Source organism: Coregonus clupeaformis, unplaced genomic scaffold (genome assembly GCF_020615455.1).
Source record: "Coregonus clupeaformis isolate EN_2021a unplaced genomic scaffold, ASM2061545v1 scaf0497, whole genome shotgun sequence".
NCBI classification, from domain to species: domain Eukaryota; kingdom Metazoa; phylum Chordata; class Actinopteri; order Salmoniformes; family Salmonidae; genus Coregonus; species Coregonus clupeaformis.
Genome location: NW_025533952.1, coordinates 128383 through 142830, shown reverse-complemented (window position 1 = coordinate 142830; position 14448 = coordinate 128383). Strand labels below are relative to the sequence as shown.

Genomic DNA, 14448 nt, shown 5'->3' with positions numbered 1-14448 from the left:
CTCCAGGGTTGTGGTCAATTCCAATTAAAGTCAGTCAATTTAAAATAAAAAATTGAAATAATAATTTTTCCTATTAGGTTTATTGAGAAGTCATTGAAAATAGATGCCCTTATTAATGTTTTATCAACAATCTACTCAGAATAATCTAATGTCAAAGTGGACATGTCCCCCATACATTCAACATCTGTAAGGTCCCTCAGTCAAGTGTTGCATTTCAAGCACAGACTCAACTATATACAAAGACCAGGGATATTTTAGAAAGCCTCATAAAGAAGGACAGTGATTGGTAGATGGGTAACAATAACACATCAGACATTGAATATCTCTTTAAGCACGGTCAAGTTAATAATTATCCTGTGGGTGATGTATTAAACCATCCAGACACATCAAAAGATGCAGTCGTCCTTCTGAACTGAGCTGCAGGACAGGAAGGAAACTGCTTAGTGATGTCACCATGAGTTCATTGGTGATTTTAAAACAGCTACAGAGGTCAATGTCTGTGATGGGAGAAAACTGAGGATGGATGAACAACATTGTAGTGACTCCACAATAATGACTTAAAATAACACAAATATACAGAATAAAAATATTCCAAAACATGCATCTTATATGCAACAAGGTACTAAAGTAATACTGCAAAAGGAAACGACAAAGGAATATACTTTTTGGCCTAAATGCAAAGCCTCATGTTTGGGGCAAATCCAACACAACACATCACTGAGTAACTGCCTCCTTATTTTCAACCATGGTGGTGGCTGCATCATGTTATGGGTATGCTTGACAATACTGGGGAGTTTTTCAGGATAAAAATAAATGGGATGGAGCAGGACAATAACCTACAACACAAGGCCACATCTACACTGGAGTTGCTTACCAAGAAGACAGTGAATGTTCCTGAGTGGCCGAGTTACAGTTTTGACTTAAATCTGCTTGAAAATCTATGGCAAGACTTCAAAACTGCAGTCTAGCCACGATCCCCAACATCTTGACAGAGCTTGAAGAATTATGAAAAGAATAATGGGCTAATATTGTACAATCCAGGTGTGGAAAGCTCTTAGAGACTTACCCAAGAAGACTCCCAGCTGTAATGGCTGCCAAGGTGTTTCTAACATCTATTGACTCAGGGAGCTATTTCATTTCTATCAATCTAAATATATATATATATATATAAATATTCTTCCACTTTGACATTAGAGTATTTGGTGTAGATTGTTGACAAAAAATGACAATTAAATCCCTTTTAATCCCGCTTTGTAACACAATAAAATGTGATGCAGATACTTTTGCAAGGCACTGGGTTTCTGTCTGAATGTTCTGTAGCATTACACACCACTGAACATGACTCATGAAGACCTTCATCACCCCACTGAACATGACTCATGAAGGTCTTCATCACCCCACTGAACATGACTCATGAAGACCTTCATCACCCCACTGAACATGACTCATGAAGACCTTCATCACCCCACTGAACATGACTCATGAAGACCTTCATCACCCCACTGAACATGACTCATGAAGACCTTCATCACCCCACTGAACATGACTCATGAAGGTCTTCATCAGTGTCCTTCATCACAACTTGAAGAGACGTTCGCTCTATAACCCGTTTTATAAACCTCGTCCACAAAAACAAACGTACCTATTGGATGAGAGTCTTTGCTGTATTCATCTAAAAGACAAACAAGAGAAAACATCATAAAAACATTTTAATAGCATCTGTAAGAAAAGGACATTTATGATTGACATACTGTTCATGTATAGTATTTCTTACCTTTTGATACCACTGATTTCCATACTGTCCTCTCATCATCCCCGATTAACTCCATCTCAATGTCAACCCCTGTGTTTCTCATAACCATCTTACAACAGCTTGGTGTGGTGTCTGCAGGTAACAGCTGAATCTTCTGTAGAAGGTCATATGGTGCAACGATTGAGACGACAGAGAGAGAGAGAAAGAAATAGAATGATATTCCAGTTATGGATATATTATATGACAGATTCGTGTCCTCAGCCTGCTAAAACTGCACCTCTGGATTGATGGAGGAGGAATGGGGATTCTTGACTGCAAACCAACTGTTCAGCTTTAAGGACCCGTTTGGACTTGACAGGACCAATTCTGAATATCCTTGGGACACCTGATGTTTCTCCCGGTCCCAAACAGCCTACAAAATGAGCAGTGTAGTAGTCAGTCTGAACAATGTAGTCTAATAATTCACACAACATGCAGCTCTCTGAGCAATCCTTTTTTGTCAACATCAAAAAAAATAGTACACTATTTTTTATTTATTTTACCCTTATTTTACCAGGTAATTGACTGAGAAGAGAGTCTATTTTACAGCAACGACCTCGGGAAGTGTTACAGGGGAAAGGGGATGAATGAGCCAATTGGAAGCTGGGGATGATTAGGTGGCCATGATGGTATGAGGGCCAGATTGGGAATTTAGCCAGGACACCGGGATTAACACCCCTACTCTTACGATAAGTTCCATGGGATCTTTAGTGACCACAGAGTGTCAGGAAACCTGTTTAACGTCCCATGCGAAAGACAGCACCTTACACGGGGCAATGTCCCCTTCACTGCCCCGGGGCATTGGGTTCTCCTTCGAACAGAGAGAAGAGTGCCGTCTACTGGCTCTTCAAATGAATGAGACAGAAATAGATTTCTCACAGAGCTGCATGTTGTCTTTGTAATCTATAGATTTTCAACAAACTATCAGCTTTCCTTTAGTAAGTTTCAACATACTGTTGTCACTTCAATGATGGTGCCTCACCTCTTTCTGACTGGAGTTTCTGAGGAGCATGTACAGCCGTGAAATTACTGTTGCCTTTTTCACTGCCATATAGAGGACCACGTCACAGTGGACAGCTACGTTCCAAAAAAAGATATAGCTCAGTATAACAGCGATAGCTGAGAACTTGGGATGGAGAATCTTAGCATGGAATCTGGTGACCTCATGCACTTCCTCAACAGACACTCCATGTTCCTCTACATGAAGAATCTTCATCTCATTCCTCAGGGAAGGGTTGGTCCCTGAACAACACAATAAAAAGGAGACAGAAAGACAAATATTGTATTATTCATCCACCTAAAACAAAGAATATGCAGTATCAGATCACAGTAAACTCAAACTCCCAGAATATTCATTCATTCATTCAGGAAGTGAAACTCAGTTACATGGAAATGTCTTTCTGAATACTATGTCTATATGGTTTTACCTAAACAGACAAAGTGTGGCAGATGAACTTCCTCCAGTTCACCTAACTCCATAGTGATGTCCAGCAATGGACCACCTTGTCCGTACTGCATGTCTTTCAGAAGGTGACTGTAGGGATACCAGTTCCTGAAGTGATACTTCAGAATGACATCTCTCTCACACACCCAGCGGAGCCCAGACACTGTGCACTCATAACGCCCTTTGGGTGTCCTGTGCCTGAGGGCAACAACAAGATATGGTAGAGAGGGTCAATCGTCAAATGGAGAGGTTGGATTAGAAGACTATTCCCAAAGGTAATGGGGAAATACACTAGCAAGTGGAATGAAATGTTAAAAGTAGTTATTTTACCTGAACATTGTCACTCCCTGGACAGTGGAAGTCAAGGGTTCAATCTGAAGCCACTGTGTGGAGTCCTGAACAAGGACAAGCATGTCAGTTATACATATGGGGCCAGTTTCCTGGACACAGATTGAGTCTAGTGCTAGACTTAAAGCATGATCAATGGAAGTTTCAATAGAAAGTTATTTAAGGTCTAAGACTAGGCTTAATCTTTGTCCGGGAAACTGGCCCATTAAATGAACAAAGTAATTTATTGAATGTATTTATTCAATGTTACATGGAATGCTGGCGATTGATCCAATTAAACTGTCTAATGACAAAATATGACAGCAGTTAAAATCCTGCATTCCTACAAGCAGAACACAGGACTGTCTATATCCCAGTATGAATGGTTGGTCAGTACACACCTGGCTTTCAGACTGTGTTTATATTACTAAAGCAGAACACAGGACTGTCTATATCCCAGTATGAATGGTTGGTCAGTACACACCTGGCTTTCAGACTGTGTTTATATTACTAAAGCAGAACACAGGACTGTCTATATCCCAGTATGAATGGTTGGTCAGTACACACCTGGCTTTCAGACTGTGTTTATATTACTAAAGCAGAACACAGGACTGTCTATATCCCAGTATGAATGGTTGGTCAGTACACACCTGGCTTTCAGACTGTGTATATATTACTAAAGCAGAACACAGGACTGTCTATATCCCAGTATGAATGGTTGGTCAGTACACACCTGGCTTTCAGACTGTGTTTATATTACTAAAGCAGAACACAGGACTGTCTATATCCCAGTATGAATGGTTGGTCAGTACACACCTGGCTTTCAGACTGTGTATATATTACTAAAGCAGAACACAGGACTGTCTATATCCCAGTATGAATGGTTGGTCAGTACACACCTGGCTTTCAGACTGTGTTTATATTACTAAAGCAGAACACAGGACTGTCTATATCCCAGTATGAATGGTTGGTCAGTACACACCTGGCTTTCAGACTGTGTTTATATTACTAAAGCAGAACACAGGACTGTCTATATCCCAGTATGAATGGTTGGTCATTACACACCTGGCTTTCAGACTGTGTTTATATTACTAAAGCAGAACACAGGACTGTCTATATCCCAGTATGAATGGTTGGTCAGTACACACCTGGCTTTCAGACTGTGCCTGACTCCTGAAGGTATGTAAAAGTGAGAATTGACATTATGACTTACCTCAACATGTTCACAAGTCTTACAGCTCTGAGGAATCCCTGAAGTCAAAAGTAGTTGTTATTTAAAACGGACAATCTCATGTAATAATGAATTAATAAATATTAAACAGACTTGTAATAAAAATGAATGTAAGTGAGCAACAGTCTCAGAATGTACACTCATTATCATACCATAATCTGACATTAGTGTTATATTAATGAATGTTTGTGGAAGCAGGAAACAACATGGTTCTGGTCCATGTTTTGGAGATGTTGGGGGCCTGATTTCTGGTAGATCCCAGGATGAGAGCTTAAAGGTAGAGTCAGCTAAATGATATTGTACGAGCAGCACCGCAGATATTGTGATGAGCAAGATGCCTGACTTCTCTCTCACACAGTATCTGCCCATGTGCACGGGTTCTCTTCACTCTCTTCCAGCGTGGTAGCCACGGGACCAAAACAGAGAAGTTTAGCATCGCGCTCCAACACTCTTAGTTGTTGTAGAAGTTTACCCACTATGATGTTTACTTTGTGCATCTACATCATATTGCTGACTCTACCTTTAAGTTTGTTTTGACCAAATAGATCACGATTGTGTTCCTTGCCTGGGATTCAAGAACGCTTTAATCGTATTTTGATTTTAAAACAATTATCAGTTAACACTCACATATCTGGTCTCTGGTGTTCTCAGGTCCAGGCTTGATACAACACTCTCCACCATGGTCTCTGCTGTTGGGAAAGCAGATGGATAGACTGTGATTAAACTAAATACAACTTATAAAGGCTTTATATAGCATACATACAGTCTTCATAAGCAATACAAAGGGTGTATAAAGGGTGACAGAACAGCTCCCTATGTAGGGTGCATTGCCAAATGTGACATAACACTATGTCAACTTCCATGAAGTCAATACTGATGGTGACATTACAGATGACATTGCTTATCTTGATGAAAGACCCTAGAGACGTGAAGTCACCAGGTATCATTTTAACAGGTTCTGATGCCCTCTTGTGGTTAGAGTGAAACTGACACTACAGTGAGAGATAGGAGAGGAAACATCTGTACATCCAACAGAACACATTAAAACACACCAATACTAATCTAACTGTCTGTAGGTCCAACAGAACACATTAAAACACACCACTACTACTAATCTAACTGTCTGTAGGTCCAACAGAACACTTTAAAACACCACTACTACTAATCTAATTGTCTGTAGGTCCAACAGAACACATTAAAACACACCACTACTACTAATCTAACTGTCTGTAGGTCCAACAGAACACATTAAAACACACCACCACCACTAATCTAACTGTCTGTAGGTCCAACAGAACACTTTAAAACACACCACTACTACTAATCTAACTGTCTGTAGGTCCAACAGAACACATTAAAACACACCACCACCACTAATCTAACTGTCTGTAGGTCCAACAGAACACATTAAAACACACCACTACTACTAATCTAACTGTCTGTAGGTCCAACAGAACACATTAAAACACACCACTACTACTAATCTAACTGTCTGTAGGTCCAACAGAACACATTAAAACACACCACTACTACTAATCTAACTGTCTGTAGGTCCAACAGAACACATTAAAACACACCACTACTACTAATCTAACTGTCTGCAGGTCCAACAGAACACATTAAAACACACCACTACTACTAATCTAACTGTCTGTAGGTCCAACAGAACACATTAAAACACACCACTACTACTAATCTAACTGTCTGTAGGTCCAACAGAACACATTAAAACACACCACTACTACTAATCTAACTGTCTGTAGGTCCAACAGAACACATTAAAACACACAACTACTAATCTAACTGTCTGTAGGTCCAACAGAACACATTAAAACACACCACTACTAATCTAATTGTAGGAATGATTCCAGAGGAAAACACATGATAAAACATTGTCATGACTCACCTTTGAATGTGTTGGTCATCTATCTGACACAGGGTCACTGAGGAGGAGGAGGAAACCACAAACCCAGGATAGAGGGGTTCAGTGAATGTGGTGTGTTCTGTGTAAAGGTGTGTCAGTGTACCAGAGGAGGACACACTATAGAAGGACAAAGTACCAGCTGGCCAGTCCAGATACACTCCAACTCTGTTAGAAACAGGACCAGGGATGGATCTGATGACTCCAGCATGGTAAAGGTGATATACACTGCCATAGTAGAATAAACTCCAGGACTTCCTATTGGCTCCAATCCAACTGTCATTATCCTCTCCCTTCCTCTTCATTCCTTTGTACACCACACCAATGTGAGCCGCGTCACCATCCTTCTCCACCTCCCAGTAATAACGAGATCCAGATAAGACTTCTCTGCAGAGAACTTGGGGATGATGGTCAAATCTGTCTGGATGGTCTTCATAATGCTGCTCCTCCTCCACCCATGTCACCTTCCTGTTCCCCTCAGACAGTATCAGGTTTGGGTTTGCTGTATTTGGGTCCAGGGTGAGATGACAGGCATCTGTAGACAAAAGGAGAGTTTAATCAAACCACATCTTCATATAAAATGTTGTTTTGTAGGTAGAGAACAAGTATTGATTAGTTACTATGTTACTGTAGTTCTGAATATGTAGTTAATTAGGATTGAAGAGACTTACATTTCCTCAGCCCTGGTTTCAGCCTGAACTCTCCACCATGATCCACACTGTAGGAGAAACAGGTTATTGACTGACAAAGACCTAATAAAGCAGTCAACATTTAAACCATATTGTTGTGTTCTGGTGCACTATCCAAGTTCATTACTAGAGACATACAGGTATTCTATCCTACCTACTGCATACAGAACAGAGTACAATTCATTACTAGAGAAATACAGGTATTCTACCCTACCTACTGCATACAGAACAGAGTACAATTCCAACAGGATATCAGAGATGCAGAAGAAGAGTATTCATGTGGTAATGATGTATGCTGTGTTGGAGTGCTAAGCCTGCTGGGTAAACGTCCCCTGTATTCTACCATCATGTCCTCATGTTACTGAACCTACTACACTACATAGGACACAACCACTGCTCACACTATTAGGACATCTATTCTGACTTACTTCAGCTTCATCAGTTTATCTGTGGGATCCACCAGAGCAGCTGAAAGCAGTCCCCCTGCAGAGTCTCCTGGGTGATTGTAGCTCAGGTCCAGCTCTTTCAGGTGGGAGGGGTTTGACCTCAGAGCTGAAGACAGAGCAGCACAGCCCTCCTCTGTGACCAGACAGCCAGACAGCCTACAGAGAGACACAACAGCTGTCTAGGTTGGTGGACTGGTGTCAATCATCTTGTAGGACACCCATATATTTGTCCATGACACAAACATTGTCATGAAACATCAGATGTTCAGAGTATTTGTTTTACTAAGCTCAGTACCGACCTGAATGAAACAGCTGTACATACCCCAGTGTGTGTAGTTTACAGTCTGGATCCTCCAGTCCAGCAGAGGGCAGTGTAACTCAGCTCAGTACCGACCTGACTGAAACAGCTGTACTTACCCCAGTGTGTGTAGTTTACAGTCTGGATCCTCCAGTCCAGCAGAGGGCAGTGTAACTCAGCTCAGTACCGACCTGACTGAAACAGCTGTACTTACCCCAGTGTGTGTAGTTTACAGTCTGGATCCTCCAGTCCAGCAGACAGCAGTGTAACTCCTGAGTCCTGCAGGTCATTGTCTCTCAGCTCCAGTTGTTTCAGTTGTGAGTTGGGTGAACTCAGGACTGAGGCCAGATCTGAACAGCAACCCTCTGTCAGACCACACTGACCTAGACTAGAGGACAGAAGAGCACATGATTAACAAATGTCTGAAACATCCACATAATAACTCATACTGAAGATAGTTAACTCACACTAGTGTCTGTATGTTGCAGAGTGGACTGGTTAGTCCAACACAGAGCAGCTTCATTCCTCTGTCTCCCAGGTCATTGTAGCGGAGGTCCAGTTCTCTCAGGGGGGAGTTTGGTGTCTGCAGAGCTGAAGCCAGAGTCTCACAGGATTCATATGTGAGTTTACAGCCAGACAGTCTGGAGAGAGGAGATATGTCGATACACTGTTAAATATGCAAAGCTTTAAGAATAATGAGATGCATTAAGATAATAACAGAAGGACACATACTAACTCACTCAAGATATTTACCTTAGTTGTATATATGTTATGTATGTTTCTGGATATGTCCCAAAATGTTAAAATAATGTTACAAACATACACATACTAACTATACTGAACAGAAATATAAACCCAACATGTAAAGTGTTGGTCCCACGTTTCATGAGCTGAAATAAAAGATCCCAGATATGTTCCATACGCACAAAAGCTTATTTCTCTCAAATGTTGTGCATAAATTTGTTTAGATCCCTGTTAGTGAGCATTTCTCCTTTGTTAAGATAATAAATTTTGTTAAGATAATCCATTCACCTGACAGGTGTGGTATATCAAGAAGCTGATTAAACTGCATGATCATTACACAGGTGCACCTTGTGCTGGGGACAATAAAAGGCCACTCTGAAATGTGCAGTTTTGTCACACAACACAATGAAACAGATGTGTCAAGTTTTGAGGGAGTGTGCAATTGGCATGATGACTGCAGGAATATCCACCAGAGCTGTCGCTAGAGAATTTTATGTTCATTTCTCTACCATAAACCGCCTCCAACATCATTTTAGAGAATTTGGCAGTACATCCAACCGGCCTCGCAACCGCAGACCATGTGTAAACACGCCAGCCCAGGACCTCCACATCCGGCTTCTTCACCTGCAGGATGGTCTGAGACAAGCCACCAGGACAGCTGATTTAACTGTGGGTTTTCACAGCCGAAAAATTTCTGCACAAATAGTCAGAAACCGTCTCAGGGAAGCTCATCTGCGTACTCGTCATCCTCACCAGGGTCTTGACCTGACTGCAGTTCGGCGTCGTAACCGAATTCAGTGGGCAAATGCTCACCTTCGATGGCCACTGGCACACTGGAGAAGTGTGCTCTTCACGGATGAATCCCGGTTTCAACTGTACCGGGAAGATGGCAGAAAGCGTGTATGGCGTCGTGATGGCATTGTGTGGGCGAGCGGTTTGCTGAGGTCAACGTTGTGAACAGAGTGCCCCATGGTGGCGGTGGGGTTATGGTATGGGCAGGCATAAACTACGGACAATGAACACGATCGCATTTTATCGATGGCAATTTGAATGCACAGAGATACCGTGATGAGATCCTGAGGCCCATTGTCGTGCCATTCAACCGCCGCCATCACCTCATGTTTCAGCATGATAATGCACGGCCCCATGTCGCAAGGATCTGTATACATTTCCTGGAAGCTGAAAATGTCCCAGTTCTTCCATGGACTGCATACTCACCAGACATGCATGTTTGGGATGCTCTGGATCGACGTGTACGACAGCGTCTTCCAGTTCCCGGCAGTTTCCAGCAACTTCGCACAGCCATTGAAGAGGAGTGGGACAACATTCCACAGGCCACAATCAACAGGCTGATCAACTCTATGTGAAGGAGATTTGTTGCGCTGCATGAGGCAAATGGTGGTCACACCAGATACGGACTGGTTTTCTGATACACACCCATACTTTTTTTTAAGGTATCTGTGACCAACAGATGCATATCTGAATTCCCATTTATGTGAAATCCATAGATTAGGGCCTAATGAATTTATGTCAATTGACTGATTTCCTCATATGAACTGTAACTCAGTAAAACCTTTCAAATTGTTGCATGTTGCGTTTATATTCTTGTTCAGTATATAGTACATACATAATATATAAACACTCACAGTGGATACTGAAGATAGTTAACTCACACTAGTGTCTGTATGTTGCAGAGTGGACTGGTTAGTCCAACACAGAGCAGCTCCACTCCTCTGTCTCCCAGGTCATTGTATCTGAGGTCCAGGTCTCTCAGGGGGGAGTTTGGTGTCTGCAGAGCTGAAGCCAGAGTCTCACAGGATTCATATGTGAGTTTACAGCCAGACAGTCTGGAGAGAGGAGATATGTTGATACACTGTTAAATATGCAAAGCTTTAAGAATAATGAGATGCATTAAGATAATAACAGAAGGACACATGATTAACCAATGTTAAAAACATACTAACTCACTCAAGATATTTAACCTTAGTTTGATATATTTATCACATTTTATGTATGTTTCTGCATATTTACCAAGACGTTCAAATAATGTTAAAAACATACACATACTAACTACATACATAATATATAAACACTCACAGTGGATACTGAAGATATTTAACTCACACTAGTGTCTGTATGTTGCAGAGTGGACTGGTTAGTCCAACACAGAGCAGCTCCACTCCTCTGTCTTCCAGGTCATTGTAGATGAGGTCCAGTTCTCTCAGGGGGGAGTTTGGTGTCTGCAGAGCTGAAGCCAGAGTCTCACAGGATTCATATGTGAGTTCACAGCGATCCAGTCTGGAGAGAGGAGATCATCTGTTAGATATACAAATCCTTCAGAATAATGATACTGTATACATCAACTCAATAACAGAACTTACAGTGCTCTCTTGCAGGTTTTCACTACCGGCAGCAACCTCTGATAACCTTCCTCTGATGTGGTGTATGTCTTCAGGTCAAACTCCTCCAGCACCTCCTCTGACATCAGTAACAGGTAGGCCAGGGCTGAACATTGTTGAGGTTCTAGCTCTGTTTCTGAAAGAGTTCCTGATCGCAGGGAGGTTTGCATTTCTTCAACTAGAGAGTTGGCACCAAGTTCATTCAGACAGTGGAACAAGTTGATGATCCTTTCTGGTGAGGATTCCCTTTTGATCGTGTCTGAAAGGTACCTGACTGTTCTCTCAACTGTTTCCTCATTGCTCTGTGTTGTACTTCCTGTCTGTGTCAGAAGGCCTCGTAACAGATTCAGATTGGACTCCAGTGAGAGACCCAGAAGGAAGCGGAGGAACAGGTCCAGGTGTCCATTCTCACTCTTCAAGGCCTGGTCCACTGCTCTCCTGTGTAAGTCAGACAACTGGATTGACTCCTCATCTTCATCCTCACTAGTGGTGGAAAAAACATTTTCCTTCTTGTCCAGACATGATTCTAAAGCATGCACTGCTGCTAGAAACTCCTGAATGCTCAGATGCACAAAGCTGTAGACCTTCTCTTGGTTCAGCCCAGATTCTTCTTTAAAGATCTCTGTACACAATGCTGAGTACTCTGATGCCTCTGTGACATCAAGGCCACACTCTCTCAGGTCCTCCTCATAGAAGATCAGGTTGCCCTTCTGCAGCTGTTGGAAAGCCAGCTCTGCCAGTTTCAGGATCATCTCTTTGTCTGACTGAGACAGTTCCTTTGGGTTTGTCTCTGTGGCTTTGTTGTACTTCTTGTTCTTCACAATGATTTGGATGAGCGTGAAGTGTGTGAACATCTGGGTCAGAGTTTTGGGGACTTCATCCTTCTCTGCCTCTTTCAGCATCATCTCAAGGACAGTGGCTGATATCCAACAGAAGACTGGCATGTGGCACATGATGTGGAGGCTCCTTGATGTTTTTATGTGGGTGATGATTTCATTGGCCAGATTCTGATCTGTGATTTTCTTCCTGAAGTACTCCTCCTTCTGTGGATCATTGAACCCTCGTACCTCTGTCACCTGGTCAACACACTCAGGTGGGATCTGATTGGCTGCTGCAGGCCGTGAGGTTATCCAGAGGAGAGCAGAGGGAAGCAGATTCCCCTTGATGAGGTTTGTCAGCAGCACGTCCACTGAGGTTGGCTTCGTGACATCACAGCACCTCTCATTGTTTTTGAAGTCTAGAGGAAGTCGACACTCATCCAGACCATCAAAAATGAAAACAGTTTTGGTTTCACCATCTTCAATGTTGTCAATCTCTTTCAGCTCTGAGAAGTAGTGGGAAAGAAGTTGCATCAGACTGTATTGGTCCTTTTTCAGGTTCAGATCACGGAAAGGAAGAGGAAACATGAAATGAACGTCCTGATTTGCTTTTCCCTCTGCCCAGTCAAGGATGACCTTCTGCACAGAGACTGTTTTTCCAATGCCAGCGATTCCTTTTGTCAGCACAGTTCTGATAGGTTTGTCTTGTCCAGGTAAAGGCTTGAAGATGTCGTTGCATTTGATTGGTGTCTCTTGTGTGGTTTGTTTCTTGGATGCCATCTCTATCTGTCTCACCTCATGTTCATTATTGACCCCTCCACTTCCACCCTCTGTGATGTAGAGCTCTGTGTAGATGTCCTTTAACAGACTTTGGTTTCCATGGTGTCCAATTCCTTCAGATATGTGTTGATACTTGTGTTTCAGTTTAGCCTTAATGTCTTGTTGGACTGTCAGAAGAGTTTGACCTGTAGGAAAACAATGAGAGTTGGGACTCATAAGTGCATGTGTGTGTGTGTGTGTGTGTGTGTGTGTGTGTGTGTGTGAGTGTGAGTGTGAGTGTGAGTGTGTGTGTGTGTGTGTGTGTGTGTGTGTGTTAGAGGGGCCTTTGTCCCGTTCTTTGTAATATTGTATGAAACACATTCTTACTTCTTCTGTCCAGAAGGTTGTGTGTGATCTTTAATGCATCCTCACTGTCCAAACTCTCCACTTCCTTATTGTCATCTGGTAATGGTTCCTGGCTGAAAGCAGGTGGCTGATCACTCTTCATTGATAGCAGGCTGGGGGCAGGTGACTCTGCTCTGGGCTTCTGGACACTGAACAAAACAGGGAGGCAGATCACCTCATCAATATCTCATCAGTACCTCATCTACAACATTTCAACAAGTGTATAGCTGAACTCATAGAAATCCTGATGTTTCTTTATAAAGCTACAGTCTGCAATTGGTAAATCGGTTTTGGCCTTTTAAATGAATGATATAGGCCTACATTTGATGTAATTTGTGAACACTTTTCTCTTCATTAGTTTGATATTTTTAAGAGAACTGTATATTTTACAATTAAACTCTTACCTCTTAGAACTGGTGTCTTGAGTCATTTTAGAGGCAGTGGTCTCCTCCTCTCTCTCCCCAGAGAGACTCATTTTAGAGGCAGTGGTCTCCTCCTCTCTCTCCCCTGAGAGACTCATTTTAGAGGCAGTGGTCCCCTCCTCTCTCTCCCCAGAGACACTCATTTTAGAGGCAGTGGTCCCCTCCTCTCTCTCCCCAGAGAGACTCATTTTAGAGGCAGTGGTCCCCTCCTCTCTCTCCCCAGAGAGACTCATTTTTGAGTCACTGCTCACTTAGCTACACTAAGAAATAACAGAACAGTCAATATTTCCGAACATTAACAATGACAACACTTTTACTGTCTGTGGTCAAAGTTCAAACAGAGACTTCATGTTGCATTTAAACATGCACAGTCCAATGTGTTATTAATTTGATTTGATTTGACTTGGATCCCCATTAGCTGACTCCATAACAACAGCTAGTCTACCTGGTAGGATCCCCATTAGCTGACTCCATAACAACAGCTAGTCTACCTGGTTGGATCCCCATTAACTGACTCCATAACAACAGCTAGTCTACCTGGTTGGATCCCCATTAGCTGACTCCATAACAACAGCTAGTCTACCTGGTTGGATCCCCATTAGCTGACTCCATAACAACAGCTAGTCTACCTGGTTGGATCCCCATTAGCTGACTCCATAACAACAGCTAGTCTACCTGGTTGGATCAACATTAGCTGACTCCATAACAACAGCTAGTCTACCTGGTTGGATCCCCATTAGCTGACTCCATAAC

General features: G+C 42.3%; 2 protein-coding genes across 2 annotated transcripts; both read right to left on the bottom strand.

The window, feature by feature from the left end:
• Nucleotides 1-2544: 2544 nt before the first annotated feature.
• LOC123484916 (NACHT, LRR and PYD domains-containing protein 1 homolog) lies at nt 2545-3631 on the bottom strand. Its single transcript, XM_045215700.1, has 3 exons — nt 3567-3631; nt 3220-3434; nt 2545-3034 (listed from the first exon to the last, which is right to left on the bottom strand). The coding sequence occupies exons 1-3, from the start codon at nt 3572-3574 to the stop codon at nt 2757-2759; spliced, it is 501 nt and encodes a 166-aa protein (XP_045071635.1). The 5' UTR covers nt 3575-3631; the 3' UTR covers nt 2545-2756.
• A 1709-nt stretch (nt 3632-5340) lies between these two features.
• LOC123481342 (protein NLRC3-like) lies at nt 5341-13761 on the bottom strand. The gene is made up of 10 exons (XM_045215701.1): nt 13678-13761; nt 13256-13422; nt 11274-13074; nt 11017-11190; nt 8363-8536; nt 7833-8006; nt 7387-7433; nt 6701-7250; nt 5461-5483; nt 5341-5375 (listed from the first exon to the last, which is right to left on the bottom strand). The coding sequence occupies exons 1-10, from the start codon at nt 13746-13748 to the stop codon at nt 5341-5343; spliced, it is 3216 nt and encodes a 1071-aa protein (XP_045071636.1). The 5' UTR covers nt 13749-13761.
• Between the last annotated feature and the right edge of the window lie 687 nt (nt 13762-14448).

Excerpts from the sequence above, each read along its gene's own strand:
- LOC123484916 (XM_045215700.1), bottom strand. Across the intron at positions 3,035-3,219 it reads GCCACACTTTGTCTGTTTAG|GGACCAACCCTTCCCTGAGG; the intron begins GTAAAACCATAT and ends TGTGTTGTTCAG.
- LOC123481342 (XM_045215701.1), bottom strand. The coding sequence starts at position 13,748 with ATGAGTCTCTCTGGGGAGAGAGAGGAGGAGACCACTGCCTCTAAAATG. Across the intron at positions 13,075-13,255 it reads CAACCTTCTGGACAGAAGAA|GTCAAACTCTTCTGACAGTC; the intron begins GTAAGAATGTGT and ends GTTTTCCTACAG. Across the intron at positions 8,537-11,016 it reads TGCAACATACAGACACTAGT|TCTAGGTCAGTGTGGTCTGA; the intron begins GTGAGTTAAATA and ends TCTGTCCTCTAG.